This window comes from Histoplasma capsulatum, genomic scaffold (assembly GCF_000149585.1).
Source record: "Histoplasma capsulatum NAm1 scaffold_2 genomic scaffold, whole genome shotgun sequence".
In the NCBI taxonomy this organism is placed as follows: domain Eukaryota; kingdom Fungi; phylum Ascomycota; class Eurotiomycetes; order Onygenales; family Ajellomycetaceae; genus Histoplasma; species Histoplasma mississippiense.
In genome coordinates, this window is record NW_001813981.1 from 680,118 (window position 1) to 699,572 (window position 19,455).

The window sequence follows — 19,455 nt, forward strand, 5'->3', positions numbered from 1 at the left end:
GAAGAAGGAGTAAAATTGTTCATACTCTCTTTGGCTTCTAGGAATCTGAAGTGATAGGATAATGCGCAATCATCTGAACTACCTAGTTAACTAATGCATGGAGCAAGCATTGAGGATCAGAGTGATGATTATATATTAGCATCTTACGCTGAAATGCAAGAATTGACCCTTTCCTCATGCCAAGCTAGCTCTCACCCAAGGTTTTAATGGTCTGCTTCTACGTCGTGAAGACAGCTGATATTGACAATCGACGTGCGTACGCTGCAGTGTGTAGGCCTACCCTATGTAATTCCCAGGAAAACCCGGGATGATTCTCCACTTCATGCTTTTGCTGAAAATTTTTTAAGTTGGATTGTAGTATCCTTATTTTTTGACTTGGCTGGATTTGAAATGAAAGGGGTGTGCTGATTGAAGAACTCAAGTCGAAGATGGCCTACCACATTGGATTGCAGATGAACCAGGGTCGGGTTTTTTAGGTGTTTGCAATGCATGCGGCTACACATTGAATTCCCCTAATACATGTGAGGATGCCGCCCAATAGTTTGCGTCTTTAGTCTCCATGGCATGAGGGTTCAAATTTGAAATTTCCTAGAGGTAACTGTACATATGGCGGCCAATATTTAGTCTCTCATCAAAGAGAAAAGCAACATAACTGCTTTCGCTGACATAGGTTAGTTGCTGTTTGCTGTGGCGTTGGTTAGGGCCTATTTGTCTGAGTATCACCAGCCAGGACCACTGGATAAAGGCCATGTCAATATAATTTGTTTGTTGTCTTTCTAAGATATATATCTCCTCAGCATTAGTGCAACCTTCTGCAAGCAAAACTAGACTGATTTCCCTGATTCCTCTATGGAGAATTGCCCTTCTATATCAACTGTGAATATTTCAACTATATGATTAGGCAATAGCATCTTGCTCTGACTGTCTTATAATACACAGAAAAAGTTCATCTCCAATCCAGAACTATACAGAATGGCAATTCAACACCTTGCTGATGTAAACCCCAGCAGAATCTAGGAACATGAGTCATGCATACACAATCACAGAGAGCAGCTGTCACATCAAGAGTTTTTGGAAGGTTTCCAATCTGGTCACACAGAAAGATATGAAGTGCCTAGCAAACTCAGAAAAGTACATTCCCTCTTTTGCGAAAAAAAGAACAGCCAATTGTCTGCAGATGTAGGTTGTTCAAGCATACGCCTGGGCCTTCAACAAAACCTTCCAATGTTCCAAGAGAGGGTTCCATGACCTGACTCACCAATGAGGAGCCTTTTTCCATATTAGGGATTTTTTGTGCGGATTCAGCCTCAAGTTATTTTGCCGCGCGTCTAGAATTTGATGACTCAGCCAGACCAACCCGACTACAGCTTCACACGGCTTCGCCCAACTTCCAGCCACCTGCCTTCACTTTTCTTTGCATATTTCTGTTAGTTCAACCGTGTGAGTCTGGATGTGTCTTCTTTGTTCAACTGCACGTTTCTGCCTCTTAGTCTCCTCCCTTGATTTTCTCTTGTCCATCTGTCCACCCATGATAGCCTCATTCGCAAGCAGCAGGAACACTCGATTTTGGCAGAGTGAACTCCAAATCGCGTTCAGAATCGTCATATAGGGGACAGCCCGCCCTCACCGTTATGGCTGCAGCGCCGACTAGGCAGTGGGGAGTGACTCCTCCGGTATCGAATGCCTTGCCCACCCCAGCAGAGATCGCTGCCAACGATGATCTAACCACCGAGCTAAAACGACAAAATAACTTCGAAGCGCCGGCAGAGACTGAGCGGAGGTATTTATCCAGATAACAACTATTGTTTTCAGTTGTCTTCCTATTCTTCTTTATTTTCGTCTTTTTCTTGAGGCACCACCGTTAACTTTACATTCGCCTTAGAAAACAGACATTACAACTGATCCAGCGGGTGACGGTCGAGTTTGTTAAGGTAGTTAGCCGGCGCAAGGGTTTGTCGCAGGCGGCTATCGATGTTGCTGGAGGGAAAATATTTACATATGGCAGTTATCGTCTGGGCGTATATGGTCCAGGTCCGTTGGCATTCTAGGTGTCGGCCCTACGACGCGTGGGGAAAGTATACACTAACCTTTCGATTGTCATACAATAGGATCTGATATTGACACCCTGGTTGTTGGCCCGAAACACGTTTCGTTCGAAGACTTTTTTTCCGATTTTCCTCCCATTTTAGAAAATATGGCGCCGAAAGGCGCTATTGAAAAGTTAACTTCCGTTCCAGATGCCTACGTTCCTATCATTAAAATTGAATTATCGGGTATCAGCATTGACCTTATCTATGCGCGTCTCCTTGTGCATTCCGTGCCTCTGAATTTGGACCTGAGGAACAAGGATTTGCTACGTGGGTTAGATGAGAAAGAGATACGATGCGTCAACGGGACAAGGGTGACGGATGAGATCCTGGAACTTGTCCCTCAACAAAAGACATTTCGGCTTGCGCTACGTGCAATCAAGCTTTGGGCACAGCGTACGCAACGTCGACCTCTGTTTCACTTTTCAGATGCTAATACAGTTTGTTGTAGGACGAGCGATCTATTCAAACATCGTTGGGTTCCCTGGAGGCGTTGCATGGGCTATGCTTGTTGCCAGAGTCTGCCAGCTATATCCCCAAGCTACAGGGTCGGCGATCGTGGGAAAGTTTTTCCGCATAATGAATCAGTGGAAATGGCCTCAACCAGTGTTACTAAAGCCTATAGAAGAAGGTCCGCTCCAGATGAAAGTTTGGAACCCGCAGGTAAGTGCAGTTTCCAAAGCTCTAACTACGGATGTATTTCGCTCAAACAGGATCGTTTAGATTTACCATGGCGATAAATATCACCTAATGCCCATAATTACACCTGCATATCCATCTATGTGTGCGACACACAACGTATCACTATCTACGAAGACGGTTCTTCTTCGAGAATTAAAACGCGGTGGGGATATTGCTGACAAAATATTCGTTGGGCAACTGTCTTGGAACGACCTTTTCACTCGCCACACATTCTTCTCGCAGGATTATAAGTATTACCTCAATATCACGTCCGCAAGCCGCAGCAAGGATGCACAATCTGTGTGGTCAGGCCTTGTGGAATCCAAACTACGACATCTTGTCGGAGCGCTCGATAGGAAATCATCGATCGAGATTGCCCATCCGTTTCCGAAGGGATTCGAAAGAATTCATGTATGTAAGGACGAGAAGGAGATCGTAGAGGTTATGGGCGGATCAATGAAGTACCAAGCGAAGGGCACGAAAACCGAAACTACCGACGAGAGTAACGATCCCCAACACACCGCGGCTTCTCAAAATGGCGGCGAGGCTATCAAAATGCCGGAAACAGATCATCCCAATGGAGATAATGGCTGCACACTATACACGACAACATACTACATTGGACTTGAACTCAAGCCATTAGTTCCAGGTAGGCATTCCGATAACTTACCATGATACAACTGACTCTCGAAGGTGCCTCAAGATCGCTAGATATCTCGGCGGACACGCATATATTCAAAAGTACCTGCACTTCATGGGCACAGTACCAACCTGGCATAAATGATCTCAATATTACTCATGTCCGCAAGTGCGTCACCTGTTCCCTCCCCTGAATATTTTTTGGACCATTACTGATGTCAGCAATAGCTACGACCTTCCTGAAGATGTCTTCCAACCTGGAGAAGTGCGACCATCCCGACCTAAGAAAAAAGTCGTGAAAAAGTCTGAACCAACAGTTCAAAAGAGAAACATTCATGCGTTGGATGTAAGTAGCTACCTTAGAAACAAAATTACTAACCAACCAGCAGCACTCGTTTCACTTTATGTTGATATTTGGTTTTTTGGGCTCAACGGGCTCGAAATCGGTTTCGCTGCTAACACTAACTTTACACAGAATGAAGCGCCATCCGAAAACCCTGCGAAACGCCATGCTTCACCAAATGGCATGCCATCTGCCGCGGCTACCGCATAATAATTCCAAACCATCACCACAAGGGATTGGATGAGAATATTTTCAACCCTGGTTTGAATTTTTTCTTTCGCTTATCATTCTTGCGCTGACATTCGCAAGGCAGACCAAATCTGTCTCTTGTAATCCAGCCTCTAGAACCGATAACTCGTGTGACAACCAAAGACCTAATCCGTAGTCTATACTAATCTGCCAGCCTTTTTGGCTATATTGAAAACAGATCATTACGATCCTCCTATCTGGAATTATGGAGATGACCCACCCACCCCTTTCTTTGCAAAATATTTTTCTTGTTTCACATCTCTCTCTCTACATATCTTCTTCCCTCTGTTTTCTTCAGGTTTATTCACCTTCAACTTCGGTTCCAAACGTACACAAACATGGTACATGGCTTTGAACTTCCTTATGTTTTCCTTGCCTTTGAATCAGCTTTCCGTTCGGGAACTTTAGATCCTTATCCGTAACTTATTTTCCTTTGCTTTTATCACGTACTACTGTTGTTGTATGGATAGTTCCAGTTGTACATACATAGGGGTGGCATGTCTTTGTCCCACTCGCCTTTCCAGATAGTCGGTAGGCGTCTCTAGATTCTAGGCAGTTCAATCAAAACATTTCGTCGGTGCCTATGGGCACCACCGAATACACAACTCAAATGCCGTTTCTAAGCACTTACCTCAAATGCGTTTCTTAGGCTTTTGGGGACAGTTTATGTTTATTGCGGTTGTTCCCCTAGCAGCACGACATCAAAGGGTGTTCACGATTTCGTCAACCTCCCTGCACTGACGAGACGAATCGTGCTTGCAAAGGTATAGAGCTGATGTTTCAATGTAAATGTACTGTTAGAGAAAACTAGGGGAACCAGTCATGCTATAAACTCCTTAAATCTTATTTCGCGTCTACCTATGCATGAATCAGTCATCGTAGATAATATCGGCATCTATCTATATATATGTATAGATATATATTAGGGCGTGCTATGTCAGAATAATATAGTTTCTAAAACACAAAATCAACTATAGTCAATGTTCCATGACTGTCAGCCGAGGGTAAATGGAAAAAATCACAACTTCCATCCCTGTCCACTGCTTCCGGTATGCTGGGTCCGCACTGCGCGATCAATAATGCACATCGCCTCAAACAAGGTGTTCTCATGAAGCCTGGGGGCGATGACCTGGATGCTCAGTGGCGAATCGAGGTAGACGCGTCGGTCAACGGTATTGGAGTTCCCTGTTTTGCAAGCCATGTGGTTAATAGCAAGGAGGGAAAGGGGAGGGAGGAAAGGGAAAGCTAGAAACGCACACAGCTCCATATTCCTCTTGTCCCAATTCGATAAGATCCTGCCATCCATCTCCTTCCCAAGTTCGAGATCCGCTTCTGTGAATTTCCGCACCGGCACTGTTCCAGCGGCGTAATCAAGTAGGACCCAGCTGGATGTGTATCCGACGGCGTTGTAACGGTCATGCTCAGGAATAGGGTGTGGGGCGATGGGGTGGATGATCGCATCCACTCTCCTGACTCTAGATTGGAAACCGGAAGTGGACGGAGGGGACAAAGTCCACATCTTCATCATCTCCTTTTCTATTTCTGACCTTCGCCCTTGAGTCGCGTAAGCCTGGGCAAGCGTCTTTTGTGTGCCGCGCTTAAACCTCGTCTGTAGCCACGGAATGAGAGGCTCCGATGTGGATTCTAGAAGATCAGCCATATGCCCAGCGCCGTCCAGGCCCATAAGCTCGTTTGCCACGCGTTGGCAATCACCCAGCGCCTTGGGGATGGGCACCTCGACGACTTCAACTCCAGGGACTTTGCGGAGGGCTTGTGCTACTTCGTTCAGCACGTTAGTGATGGGCGGTAGAGGTTGGATGCGTCCGTCGGAGGGTAGGACGCCAATGGTGAATTTACGCGGTTTCGTCAATGAAAGTGGTGTCTCACTAACCCCCCATTGACCGGGGATACTATCTTCGCCATATAGCTCTGCTATCGGCACAATTTCTCTCATCACGACGTCTATATCTGACATCGATCGTGCAATGGGGCCGGCAACAGGTTGCAGGCTAACCCGTGTCTTGCCAGGCACACTGCCGCTCATTTGGCCACCAAACGGGACGCGTCCCGTGCTTGGTTTGAAGCCGTAGATCCCAAGGCACATTGCTGGGATGCGAATGCTGCCACCGATGTCAGTACCAAAGCCTATCATTGAACCTCTCATGGCAACGAGCACCCCCTCGCCGCCAGAGCTACCCCCCGGTGTTAGTTTGCGGTTCAGGGGGTTCAGAGTGCGGCCGAAGAGATTATTTACGCTATCAAGCGCGCCGAGGGTTTGAGGGATGTTGGTCTTCGCAACGATTATGGCGCCTAGGTTGAGCAACAGGTCCACCAGGGGTGAATTTTCCGTGGCTGGTTTAAATGCAAGACAGGCTAAGCCAGTAGTAGAGTCAATGCCTTTGATATCGTAGGTGTCTTTGACAGAAATAGGGAGACCATGGAGAGGTCCCATAGTTTCCCCCGTGCGCTTGAAATGCGCATCCAGTTCGGAGGCACGATCCAGCGCTTGCTCGAATAGAGGCTCCGTTAAGCAGCGGGTGAGTTGGTGGCAGATTGCCGCGCGCTGGAGACGGTTAGCTATGTGTTATTTAAAATCGTATTTATGTATAATATTTCAAAGAGATGAATGTTATCACTTTCTGTGGTGAATACGTATTGAGTGGGATTTGCGCTTGGTCAAGGCGATATGGAATTACGTTTACATGTATACAGGATAGATATGAATGAAAGCTTCCACGAGGAATATATAGTCGAGAAAAATTCAAGAGCGGAAATAAAAGGAAAGGAAAAGGAAAAGGAAAAGAAACCTTGCAAAATGCCTCTGAAACCTCCATAGCTGATAGCTCGCCTGTAGCAACCTGCTGCAATAATCCCTTAATGTCCCATTTTTCCGTAATCTCCAGCTCCTCTGCGTTCAACAGGCCACATTTGCGTGGTACATCCATCACATTAACCGAATCATATTTATCCGTGACCATGACAGATTCTTCCGCTGAGAGCATACCGGTTGGGATCCATTGGCCCTCGAGACGCCATGCTTTGGGAATGCGCGATTCGAGCTGCTCAAGCTTCTTGCGAGCAATGGCTTTGTATGCAGGTTCGGTGGACATATTTCGGTGGGGAGTAGATTTTGTGCACTTCGTTGAGATTTCCCCCCTCTTTGTGTTTTCAAGTATGGGGTGGAATGCAATGTCGTCGTCAAGGATGCGGAGGTGGTTAAAAAGTATAGAGAGGGATGCATGACTGTGAGTGCATCCCAAAAGCCATTTATTTATTATCCAGAGAGCTATTATAAATAGCCGAACTAACCAACAACACTGGCAAAAATTGGGGTTTTCGGCAGATTCATAGCCGAGCTGGCTGATTGCATTCTACCATGAATTTCAAAATGCCTACTTTTGGCTACATTCACTTCTTATGAAATACGGTATCTAGAAATAAGATAAGGAAAAGGATCAACCAGTGTAAATGGAATTATAGCCAGATACAAAAGCTGGCTGTGGGGAGCAGCACGGAGATAGGCCCATTTGTGTGAGTGCAGTAGCGCAATCGACTTACTTAGTACCTGGACACATCTCTCCCAAACAACCAATTCGAGAACCAGGAGAGCAATATCCTCAGCCGGTTTCTCCAACTCATGCTCATGGATAGGTATGCTCCTTTCCAAATCAGCCATGCCGGGTAGCCTTTTATACCGCGAAAAAATCCATTGTTGTTAAACTCACTACCGCCCTCATGTGGCAGCTGCATCAACGCTTTAGAACTGCCAATATATGCAAGGACTCCGAGATTCTTGAACGAAAAACCGGGTGACCGGTCCAGATTACCCCGATTGAGTACATTGGCCAGCCAGATGGCTTCTTGACTTGTCGCTTGAGCGGTCGCTGGGGGGGAGCCAGACTCTAACATACAGGTATCCCCAAGGGCGAAGACATCTTGTAAGACAGCGATTTGGCCCCCTGCTGATTTCAATTGCACTCTTAGGTGGCTATCCACGAGAAGGGCGCCAACCTTAGGAGTCTTATGCACTTTCCAGGTTGTATTTTGGGGTTCAGTGACGGGGCTTCCAGTTTCCTTTGAGAGAGCAGACAATATTGGAAATGGATCGATTGTATTGAGTGCTTTGTTGACGAATGGGCCAATTTCGTTACCTGTCGCCCAGACACACATACCAACCCCTTCTTCGCCTTCCTCCTTCGTCCTAAGCGTCAAGCAGCTTTTTGGGTCCATTTCATGGAGTCCTTCGGTGTTAGGTTCTCCCCAGCGCAATTTTTCAATGTGCCGGTTCATTTTTATCGTCACGCCCTCCCTCTTCAGCGTCTCCATTGCGTAACGAGATAGGGATTTATCAAAGGTGCTAAGGACTGTGGGAGCTACGTCATATAAAATTATTCGAACATCGTCCTTCAGTTGCGGGTAAACTTTGAACATATCTTCGTGGATGAAGTCACACAGGGACGCAGCAAGCTCTGTCCCGGTGGGACCTGCACCGACGATAGCAAAACGCAGAAGATGTCGTCTCATCTGAGAAGTCACCCTTGGCATCACCGCCAGCTCAAAACATTCACGGATACGCCGTTTAACCTTCCTCGCATCGCCGACGTCTTTGAAGAATAACGCATTATCTCTTACACCAGGTGTGTTGAAGGTTCGAGGGTTGCAGCCCACGGCGATAATCAGCTTATCATACGGGACTTCAAAGAGCTGACCTTGCTCCCATGCCCTCCGTTGCTTCTCAGGCTGATCTTGTTCCACACGAGTGGATTCCGTCACGCCACTCTGAACAACAGAAGCCTCGCATGTTACCACTTTCCGATGGAAGTCTACGCTTTGGGCGGCCGCTTGGATAAAATTGATATTGCTTTTCCGATCACGAACGGGCTCGACAATCTCGGAGAAATTGAGTGACCCAACAGCCGCGTCTGTGAGGAGTGGGGTAAAGACGAAGTATGAACGAGGGGAAATGATGGTGCGGTTGAATTTCGAAGGTGATAACTTCCGAGAAACCGTCCATCCGCCCCATCCCGAGCCTAGGATGACAACGCGCTCTTCGTTTTCCCGGGGCGCAGGATCAGTAGTATAATTGCGAACACCTGCCTGGGTCTCGGCGTACATGGTTCGAAAGGCGCGGTTAGACACTCTCAAGGCTCCTGAGCTCATAGCCAACCTCCGCAACTGGGCATCACTGATCACCCGCATGTGACAAAATTCTGGAGAAAGCCAACCCATTCTTGCGCAAATGGGGCCAGTAGGTGATCAGGAAACCCGCCAGTTCGGTGAAATAAAATTTTTAACATCCCACCTACCAAGCCTGGTATTTTCACGAGGGGGAAACGTCTTCCATTTTATGTAAAAATGTTCCATTCCAACTTCTTTCGGTCCCCGGACCAAACACATGCTGTTATCTCCCGCAATACAAGAACAGACTCGACATGACCTCATTATTACTCAGCCTAGTGCTGGAGAGTAGTTATCAACAAAGATACTTGCGGGAAGGAACGGAATGAGCTTCCTGCATGATCTGCGAGATCCTTGGAATACATGTGGGAACGAGTTTCAACTTTCCCACGGCGAGAATTATCGTAATATCTCCCTGCGTTTAGATACTAGTACTAGTAGTTATCAGGATTCGCGAGGAAGTCCAAAAAAAAAAAGTTCGAAAATGTTAAAAGGGACTCCCAACTTCTGCCGTCCACTTTTTTTTCCCTCTCCCTTCTTCTTTTCCATCTTTCTCATCCTCCTTGTCTCCCGTCTCCACGCTTCCCTTGTTTCTTTTCCTTCTTCTCGTCGGCTTTCTCGGCTTCCTCGGCTTCTTCCTGTGATAGACAAAATATAGAATCCTCCATAGATGGTTTTCTCTGGCCCCGATTTTCCTCCGCGTTTGCAAAGACACTTTTTCTTCTATTGGGTCCGACCTCGCCAAATCACATGCTGATAAGATAAGATAAGATAACGGTCACGTGAATTTTGCTTCCAGAGGGTTCCGGAACCTTGGAAAGAGCTTGGAGATTTCCAATCTTGGAACCGCGCGGAATCATCCATTGGTTCAACAGGAATTATGCAGCCTGGGGAAGGGAAAGGAAAAGGAAAGGAAGCTTAAGAGCCTGTCCTGAGGGAGTTGGGAAGTCATATCTGCGTTCGAGTGCCGGGGACCTCATAATTTCGCCATGCCCTTGGAAACTTTTCGCCCAACCCATCAGAAATCATCAACAAGAGGAAGCAGCAGAATTGCCCAACTCCCCTCTTCCTCAACTCTCAAATCCGTCCACACAACCCTCCACCTCCTCCACCACCGCAACAAGAATCAACATGGTAGCACAAAGTGGTGGAAATGGCTGGCAATGCTGAAGCGGTCGATAGCACAGTTGATGAGAGATGTTGAGAGATGGGAGTGGAAGCAGGAGCACAGTGCTGCTGATGATGATGATGGAGACAGCAGCTTTCGGACACAGATTCTTAAGAGGATGTGCTATTTGCATGTCTTTGTTGTGCCGCGGTGTTATGTGTAAGTGAAAGAGAGTTTTTTTAAATCCTTAGCTTCAAACATACCTGATTGATTGATTGCTTGTTTTCCCAGGGATGGGTTTGAGATTTGTCAATGTTCTTCATAAATATACATACATATATATATATATGAGTGACTATGTGTGTGTTTACTAGTCTCTTTGTGTGTCAACACACATAGCTCAGCTTGTTTTACCATACATTGTCAAATCTCATTTCCACCATCCTTTGTGTTTCCTGAATTTTGTTTCTCTCCATTCACACATCATTGAAAATGGAATGATTCATTACTAAAGCTCTACCACAGTGCCTTCTCTGCTATTCTTGTAGATATGCAATTCTCTGCCCTGGGTGTTGTTCTTCTTGCAGTGCTAGCACAGGCTGCAAAGGCTGTTGCACATATAGAGGAATTTCATCTGCTTGCTATGGGATCCAACACTAGCACTGATAACAACTCAATGTCAGCTATTGCCACTACAGCCACTGCTGTTCCTGCTGTCTCCATCAATTGCAGTGAGGATGTTGGTGTTGATGTTGGAGAGGTGGTGAACAGATTGTTACATGTCCCAGAACTGACAGCGGATCCTGCTGCTTTTGAGGAGAAAGAGAAACAGAGAAAGAAAGAGAGTGATAGTGGGCAGAAAGAGAAGATTGAGAGGAAGAGAAGTCCTTTTGTTTCAGATGCTATCAGAGAAAGACAAAAACTGGGGATGACAGAGAAGTCTAGGTGGGAGAGCTCATTGACACAGTTGGATGAGGATGAGGGTGAGAAGGAGGCAGCCCGGCAGAAGCGGAAGAAGATCAAAATAAAACAAAAGAAGCAGAATAGAGATGCAATCGATGATATTTTCGGGAGGTTGTAATGTTGGACGATTTGGGGTTTCCCACCCTGGCGTAATGTTGTTGCCTTGGAGCAGAAATGCAGTTGTTGGCCCGCCACCGGATTCCAAACCGGGGGTGGGATACTTGCTCACTCTTATCATTTTCGAGACAATGGATGTACTATATTTTCTGGGTTGTTCTCGATACTTCGAGCACTGCTTAATAATGTGAAGTTGTAAGCCGTACGACACGTAATTAAGAGGCTGCCTTCAATTGTGGTCTATATATACCGTGCTTCATATGTCTCTATTTATCGTTTTTTTTTTTATATATATATTTTTTTTCCATAATACTTGTGTCCTTACCTCTCTTCCCCCTTGATTCTAAACAGACGTAAAGAAAAGACAAACAAAAAACCCTATTCCTGATACCCCGCAATCTTCTGTTATATATTTCTACAACCTAACCAAATCTCGATCAAACCAACATGGCAAACGTCTACTACTTCAACCAGCAGCCCCACCCATTATGGAACATCTTGACGGACCTAGGGGAGCATGGACTTCACATGTTTCCCCAACAGATGCCCCACGCTTATGCTGAACATGTAAATCGGCATCACCATCACCATCAACGAACCCAGAACACAAACCAACCTACCCCACCGGATTCAGGAGCCCAGAACGCCCCTGACAACGACAATAGCCGTTCCCAACCCCGTGCCGGTGGGGCTGACGAAAGCAGCGTTAGAGAACCTGAGCAGGAGGAAAACATCAGGGATCTTCCATTCCGTGGCCGCGGATGCCGTCGTGGCCGCGGTGGGCCTTGGGGGCATGCTGTCCATGCTGCCTGGGGTCCTCATCGCCGACAGCGCCACTGCAGACCCGGCCCCGGGCAGCCAGCAGGGACACCCCCGGACTTCCTCCAGCAGTTCATCAATAACTTCTCCAACCAATTCGGCGTTGACATCAGCGAAGTGTTCAACCTAGTCAACGGCGCCTCAGCTGGACGATCCGACGACAAACAGGTGGACTTTGTGCCCCGCGCCGACGTCTTCGACACGGCGGCCCAATATATCATCCACGTCTCCCTCCCCGGCGCACAGAAGAAGGACATCTCGGTCGACTACAATGTCGAGACCTCCACCCTCCTGCTCGCGGGCGTGGTGTACCGCCCCAACGTGGACGAGGAGCTCAGCAACGCCCTCGTCGTCGACGGGCGATCTCGCGAAGTCGGCGTCTTTGAGCGGGAGATCAGCCTTGGATCCCGCGACCGGCCCGCCGCACATGTCGACGCGGACAACATCAGTGCGAAACTGGCTGATGGTGTGCTCGTCGTCACTGTGCCGAAGATAGTTGTCGACAGGGACTCGCTCAAACGGAGAATCTCGGTGGATCAGGTCAGGGATGAGAATGGCCGCGCGTCTGAGGCGGATGCGGGAAGTGCATATGGTAGTGAGAAGGAGGAAACCGGCGTCGAGTCCCAGGCTATGCAGATTGATTCCGAGAATGAGGCTTCGGAGGCTGGCAGTGTGACAGCTGGCCGACGGTCGCCGCCAAGCCCCAGTGTTCGGTCGGAAGAGGAGGAGGAGCGGGACTATGTTGCCGTGGATGTGGACTAACAAATACGCGTAGCCTTCATATCCCTGATATCCCATTCGGGATTTTCTATGTTCGTTTCCATTTTTCGTTTTTACGCATTCTGTTGTGTTTTCTTTTTTACTGTACTTCTCATCGATGTCATCATTGTTCCTGTATTTTCTGATCGTTGGTTATTTGCATGTGAAACAGGAGATAAGCATGGGAAACGGCATGGCATGGCATTGAATGAAATTTTATCATTGATACCCTCTGGTAGTTGTAATGGGGTCATTGATCGAGAATGGATTTAGGTTATATCGAATGAAAATTTGATGAATTACACACACGATTTTCCTTGCTCCTTTTCGGCCCTGAATTTCCATCACTCTGCCAACTACACATCTAGCCTTCCCAAACGACACATCTGGGTATCAAAATCGGCAATATTTCCTAAAAAATTTAGAGTGACTTCATGGAAAAGTGGATGATAAACAAAGGAGATAGAGAACATTTCTACCCTGAAACGAGGGGAAAGAATTATGAACGCGGGGCCCAAAACAAGCAAATAAATATATATACACAGTGAATCAAAACAAGAGACACGAAATATTTCAGATAAAAAATGACCCTTATTCATGAAATTCTGATGCTCTTGAAAGTTCTTGGAAGGAGTAGATAATCTCTCTATATTATATAGTTAGAAAAACTGTTGAATCTTATCTCAGCAAGCTCAGACCCTTTATTGACGCTATATGAGACTGGGACTAAACTTGTCTGTAGTCTCATTATCAAATAATTTAATCCTGATCCCATAACTATATTGTTTATCAAATTAGTCACTTTATATTGTTTATATTATAACTCTGATTTTATTTTATTATTTATAAAAAATATTAAATTTTGAATATATTGTTTATACATATTTTAAACATATAAAAAATAATCTATAATATAATTTATTTATTTTTTCTCTGAAATTGAGATTTTGAAGACATTCTAATTATACAGTGAGGTGGAAAGTGGCCTGCTTGATGATGTGGCCCACTTACTGATGGATTATGTTAATTCATCAGTGAGTGAGACACATCACTAAATAAGACACCTTCCACTTCATCATATGATGAAAATGCTCTTCATCAATAAATGTCAATCACACAACACAATCAGACTGGGAGGTAGTGATATGCGCTTGGCACGGTTACTTTCCAGAACACTTTGCGGCGCCCTAAAGCAGAGGCTGTAGTCTTTACCAGTCCGCGCATTTGGTGTCACAAGGCGGGTATTCTTAAGGTTGGTGTCTCTGCGCTTAAATTTTTAGTCAGCATTCTCTCGATTTTCTCCCCAGAACCTAACACGAAGCCTCCCTTTCGTACATAGCAGCACTTCTGCCCCGTCTCTCATCCAATTAACATGGCCCCACCCCAGAAAAGGTCAGACGCGAGAAAGACTGGGTATCCCGCAAAGCCAAACATCAGAAAGTCATCGCAGCAACCTTCAGTAATGGAAGTACATGTCCAAGGTAGTCACCCATGCGTCGGCCAGCCTCCTATTACTGACCGTTCATTGATAGGGAAGCGGCGTCAAGGCGTGAAGAAAGAACGACCACAGGGACCTGTCCGCAGGAGCGCTCGCCTGGAAAAGACATATCGCATTCAAGGCAAAACTGTATTAAATATATCAGGACGGAAACGCCGAACAAAGCCACCCATATCCCTCTCCATCCGTCCTTGTACAAGCCAGAGATCGAATACAGAAGCGACTGCGAGAAGCTCAAGAGACATCCCCCATTCCAGCCAAAAAGCGGCGACGAACATCTCTCGACGTTGTTGACAACCCTATTGTTTGTGGAACAACTTACCAGGAGGCGGCAAACGGCGCCAATGAAAACAAGATAAACCCAATTGATTATTGGCTTCGGAGCAAACGTTGGCCCAAAATCTTTTTCAAACAGGACGGCAGTATGAGTTCTCCGCTTGCAAGGAGGAAGTCCACGTCTTCTCTTCGCCGCAAGGGATTGGAATCAAGTGCCACAACTCCTAGTGATCAAAGGCCAAGAGAGGAAAAGAGCGCCCCATATAAGAACCCACACTACCGAACCGTGCTTGAAACAAAAGGCAGCTTTATGGATAAATCCAGCCTCGGGATTACAGATGGGAGCAAAGCTCTCATCAAGGCGCTGCTTGATACAGATCAGCCAGTCCATGATGAATCGTTATTCGGAGATGACCTATTTGATACAACGTGCTGGAAGCTAGCAGGCAAAAATGAGACTAGAGTAATGCTAGATATTATGCGGTTGATTGTTCCTTCTGCGGAAATTCTGGCAACCTATGGTGCCACCAAGTTGGAGTGCTTGATTGAAGGTACCAATGAAGCCTGGAATTGCAGCATCCCTTTCTACGGGCCACGTCCACAGCCCGACTATTCTGTGGGTTTCAGGAGGTCTGCATTCACAGATAATCAGCTTGTAAAACTCAAGCTGCTCATAGATGACTGGGATTATACCTCTCTCTTTATGGCTACAGATACTATGTATCTTCCGTTCCTGATATGTGAGGTGAAATGCGGTGAGGTGGCACTTGATGTCGCAGATCGACAAAATGCTCACAGTGCCACTATTGCAGTGAGAGCTACTGTTGAGCTATTCAAGCTCGTGAAGTGTGAAATAGAGGTCGACCGAGAGATACTCGCCTTCTCAATCTCACATGATCATACAGCAGTGAGGATCTACGGTCACTATGCTGTTCTTGAAGGAGAGAAGACAAATTTCCACCGCCACCCAATCCACAAGTTTGATTTTACCTCTCTGGATGGAAAAGAGAAATGGACGGCGTACAAGTTCACGAGGAATGTCTACGACAAGTTCGTGCCCATCCACCTGAAAAGAATCTGCGCGGCGATTGATCAGATACCCCTTGACCTGGATTTTGATGTTTCACACTCCGACCTTAACTTCTCCCAACGATCGAATGTCGAATCTTTCAACGCGGACGACGGTCGATCGAGTCAGGGCAGCTTTATTGGTTCAGAGAATGTTACACCGACCACCTCCTTCACTCGACAAACCGAGCAGACATTCAAAAGGCCAAGGAAGAAGCAGTAGTGCTTAGTGAGTAGGAAGAGTGTCTTCGATTGTGAGACTCGTTGGAGAGCCTTTGGGACTAGTTATAGTTTCTGCGTTTGTTTCCTAGTAATAATGAAGTCCAATTATCAAGAGTTGCGGAATTCCTACCAATATTCCCGTTATGCGTGCTATGCTAGACCGTTTCTGTGTATTCTGGGTGGCGCGGGACGACCTTCCAAAAGCGTCTCGGCCTAGCTTGTCAAATTTGGTGATGCACTCTCAACGCGGACAAGCTGCGCTTGGGCACAATCGGCACTAGCTTATGTGCGAGTCGGCGCGCTAAGACCATGGATTCTAATGTTAGTACCTTGCTCATGGATGAGGATTTCGGTCCGGGATAGCGTGCCGACGCAGCTCCAGATTCTACGCTCTCGATATCTGCACGTCTGATTAGAAGCTGATATGCCATATTTTAACGACCTAGAAGACTATCCGTTCCAAATTCGGAGTGAGGTTGTGATGAGTATTGTGCATAGATTCCGACAGGGGTTCATTGACCCTGGACGCGGTGCACCGTCGGGTTCCATTGATCGATGTCATCCCTTGGTGGAATTCAAGATGGGCGACTCTTATGCCTGGGAAATAATTGCATTGGTGGACAATATCCTCGAGCAGGAGCCTAGAAGCCATTTCACGCCAGGAATAGTGACACATTTCTTACTGTGAAGCTGCAACATCGTGGCTCGGCGGTGCAGAACCGCTCTACCTAATATTCAAATGATTAATGCATTTATCTACTGCCTCCCTAGCGGACCAAGCTCGCGGATCGCGGATTCCACCATCAGATTTTTTTTTTTTTTATTAACCTATCCACGCTTGCTGGCTGCTCGACGATTGATTTTACACCATCAGCCCTGCGACTGGCTGCAGGAGATATATCCAGTAAGGATGGGCTAAGCATAATGTCCGCGGTTGTAAATAGGAAACGTGCGCGTTGAGAATGGGGGAATGTCGAGACCCCCGCCTCGTGGAGGTGGAAAGTTTGCCAATGTAAGTGCTGAACTGCAGCGCAGCACAATCTCCTCTCGTGCTAGTCGTAACCTCCCCAATGAAGATCGCTTTGACCTGATTCCAGAATGGCCTACATAATGTGGTCCCATAACCTGCCGCATGGTAAATAGGAGTCTCCTGCTGACTCCATATAGATAGGCCATGCTCCCACCCTTATTGCATTGTCCTTTGACATAATTTCCTATCCCCTACTATCTTCGTGTTCCAGGGTTTAATATATCCGCTATTTTGGGTTTCCTTTCCTTCTGGCTCCCGCTGCTTTCCTTCTGGATCCATTTTTGCTACCGATATGTTCGTCTTGTGGTGAATTGCATAGCAGTACTCCTATATAAACCAAGTCCCCCCCGGAAAATCCATCTGTCACATCTCGTGATGTCACAGTTATTATCCCCACGCTTGGGGGCCATGGAACGCAACTGGTGGAAACCCTCACGACCATCTGCCGGCATAAACCGCACGAGATCATATTATCGACCATTAAAAAGAACCACGCAAAAGCCGAGGAAACTGCAACTTGGATAAGGAAGTCTTTTCAAATGGAGGTGAAGGTGGAAAGTGTCCGCAATCCAAATCAGAGGCATCAAACGGCAGTTGCAATCAAAAAAGTGAAAACACGTATCATCATCTGTGCTGATGATGATGTCTTATGGCGTTTTACACCTTTTCTAGAGTGGATTTTGGCTCCCTTTGAGGATCGAAGGATGGGAGGAGTTGCCACTCGTCAGTGTCTCCTGCGACCTAGTGATATGGGACCCTTTGAACAAGTATGGTATTTCCTCGAGGCACTTTATTTAGAGCAGAGAAACATCGACTGTATCACTACCATGTTTATGGATGGAGGAGTGCCTTGTCTTTCCGGCCGGACGTTAGTCCTTCGCACTGAGATGGTGAAAGATGCAGCATTCCATTAGTCTTTTCTCAATGAGCAATGGTCTGGGACGCCTCTAAACGCGGATGATGACAACTTCATAACACGATGGATAATCAATCATGGATGGAAGATGTACTTTCAAAATGATCCCAAGGCGGAGGTTCAAACAACATTAGAGAATGGCTGGAAGTTCCTGAAGCAGTGCATACGATGGTCTCGGAGTAACTGGCGGAGCAATTTGCGCAGCTTGTTTGAATGGGCTACCTGGCAGTGAGTCACCTTTAGTGCAATTCTGTATCTTTCTTGCTAATTTGATCCTTCCAGGAGGTATCCTTGGAGCACATATGCTGTATTCCTTACAACCCCCTTTCAGCTGACCCTAATAACTGAACCTCTCCTGATATGGCTCTGCCACAAGAGGACTGAGACATATGCCGCCCCATATCTTCCCTCAATGGCGCAGCTCTTTGCATTTATCGCTTTCACCAAATTCGTCAAGCTGGTTGGCCATTACCGGCGGCATCCGCGGGATCTTCTCTTGTTGCCCGTCTCCATCCTCTTCGGCTATGTCCACAGTTTGATCAAGATATACTCATTTTTCACCCTTAGCAAGGTATGGATCGCATATTTCCTCTCAAGTCTGTCATCCCGATCTTGCTAATTCGTCGACCGTTGATTTCTTGCAGGCTACATGGGGCAATCGAAAGGATGCTAATATCAAGCTGTAGTGCATGGTGCGATTTAAGTGGGACCACTGGTTGACCAATCAGACGCGATTTATCTGAACGTTAATGTACTGTACGTATGGGCTCCTCAAGGCGGGCCATTAACCCCTAGCCTGCGTGTCGCAGAACAGCTCCGAAATAAGCACGCTACAAGGCCTACCCTCGTCGACGCATTTGATAACATGACAGATGATATGCTGCCCAAGCTGCACGAATATTCAAAGCATTGCATGCAGCGGGGAGTACAGGTTGCGTATATAGCACTTGAAAATACGTAAATGTCCCTGAGACTTACATAGATATAATAATCCATTTTTGGATCCTATTCATGGGTATTGGAAAATGTATTGCCAGGTGAGAATTCTTGACTTCTGATGTTGATGCAGTCATGCATCCAAACGCTCCCACCACGGTTTATACTGGTCACGGTTCAAAAGTTCCAGTTCAAAAATCCAGAACTGGCGGGCCGAGAGAAATTTCTCTTCCCGGTCACTCGAGACTTTGTAATCCCTTGCGGTCTGGCCTATAGAGTCCGATCCTGCTCCTTCGGTTTTCTTTGACATTTGCTCCTTGAAACTTTTTGTCTATTCTCCCTCAGCTTCGTCTCGGACTGCCCATTTCTCCTGGCCTTCAAGTCCCTGATACGCTGGCTTCTGCGCAGCGGTGCCGTGTCAGATGGCGACTCCGCTAATGCCGTTGCAAACGTTCGAATTGCCGCGTTCATCGTGGCCGTGGCCGCTCTATTGTGTGCCCTGGTGGCCCGTCCTGTATCACCATGTCGTAGAGTAGACGGACCAGACACTAGCGCATCGTTGAGGA

General features: G+C 46.8%; 7 protein-coding genes across 7 annotated transcripts; 5 read left to right on the top strand and 2 right to left on the bottom strand.

Moving 5' to 3' along the window:
- Positions 1 to 1,631: 1,631 nt before the first annotated feature.
- HCAG_02302 (Poly(A) polymerase PAPalpha) lies at positions 1,632 to 3,960 on the top strand (the record flags this gene model as incomplete). The annotated part of the gene is made up of 8 exons (XM_001542081.1): positions 1,632 to 1,780; positions 1,883 to 2,031; positions 2,109 to 2,483; positions 2,539 to 2,750; positions 2,811 to 3,417; positions 3,480 to 3,576; positions 3,636 to 3,753; positions 3,883 to 3,960. 8 exons carry the CDS (start codon positions 1,632 to 1,634, stop codon positions 3,958 to 3,960), a joined length of 1,785 nt encoding a protein of 594 aa, XP_001542131.1.
- Positions 3,961 to 4,868: 908 nt separating this feature from the next.
- Positions 4,869 to 7,109, bottom strand: HCAG_02303 (predicted protein; the record flags this gene model as incomplete). The annotated part of the gene is made up of 4 exons (XM_001542082.1): positions 4,869 to 4,898; positions 5,066 to 5,184; positions 5,257 to 6,576; positions 7,004 to 7,109. The coding sequence occupies 4 exons, from the start codon at positions 7,107 to 7,109 to the stop codon at positions 4,869 to 4,871; spliced, it is 1,575 nt and encodes a 524-aa protein (XP_001542132.1).
- A 298-nt stretch (positions 7,110 to 7,407) lies between these two features.
- On the bottom strand, positions 7,408 to 9,114 carry HCAG_02304 (predicted protein; the record flags this gene model as incomplete). The annotated part of the gene is made up of 2 exons (XM_001542083.1): positions 7,408 to 7,430; positions 7,725 to 9,114. 2 exons carry the CDS (start codon positions 9,112 to 9,114, stop codon positions 7,408 to 7,410), a joined length of 1,413 nt encoding a protein of 470 aa, XP_001542133.1.
- A 1,721-nt stretch (positions 9,115 to 10,835) lies between these two features.
- On the top strand, positions 10,836 to 11,366 carry HCAG_02305 (predicted protein; the record flags this gene model as incomplete). Its single annotated transcript, XM_001542084.1, has 1 exon — positions 10,836 to 11,366. One exon carries the CDS (start codon positions 10,836 to 10,838, stop codon positions 11,364 to 11,366), a length of 531 nt encoding a protein of 176 aa, XP_001542134.1.
- A 446-nt stretch (positions 11,367 to 11,812) lies between these two features.
- Positions 11,813 to 12,946, top strand: HCAG_02306 (predicted protein; the record flags this gene model as incomplete). The annotated part of the gene is made up of 1 exon (XM_001542085.1): positions 11,813 to 12,946. One exon carries the CDS (start codon positions 11,813 to 11,815, stop codon positions 12,944 to 12,946), a length of 1,134 nt encoding a protein of 377 aa, XP_001542135.1.
- Positions 12,947 to 14,315: 1,369 nt separating this feature from the next.
- Positions 14,316 to 16,008, top strand: HCAG_02307 (conserved hypothetical protein; the record flags this gene model as incomplete). The annotated part of the gene is made up of 3 exons (XM_001542086.1): positions 14,316 to 14,424; positions 14,476 to 14,570; positions 14,767 to 16,008. 3 exons carry the CDS (start codon positions 14,316 to 14,318, stop codon positions 16,006 to 16,008), a joined length of 1,446 nt encoding a protein of 481 aa, XP_001542136.1.
- Positions 16,009 to 17,741: 1,733 nt separating this feature from the next.
- HCAG_02308 (predicted protein) lies at positions 17,742 to 18,639 on the top strand (the record flags this gene model as incomplete). The annotated part of the gene is made up of 3 exons (XM_001542087.1): positions 17,742 to 17,905; positions 18,236 to 18,524; positions 18,598 to 18,639. 3 exons carry the CDS (start codon positions 17,742 to 17,744, stop codon positions 18,637 to 18,639), a joined length of 495 nt encoding a protein of 164 aa, XP_001542137.1.
- Positions 18,640 to 19,455: the final 816 nt, after the last annotated feature.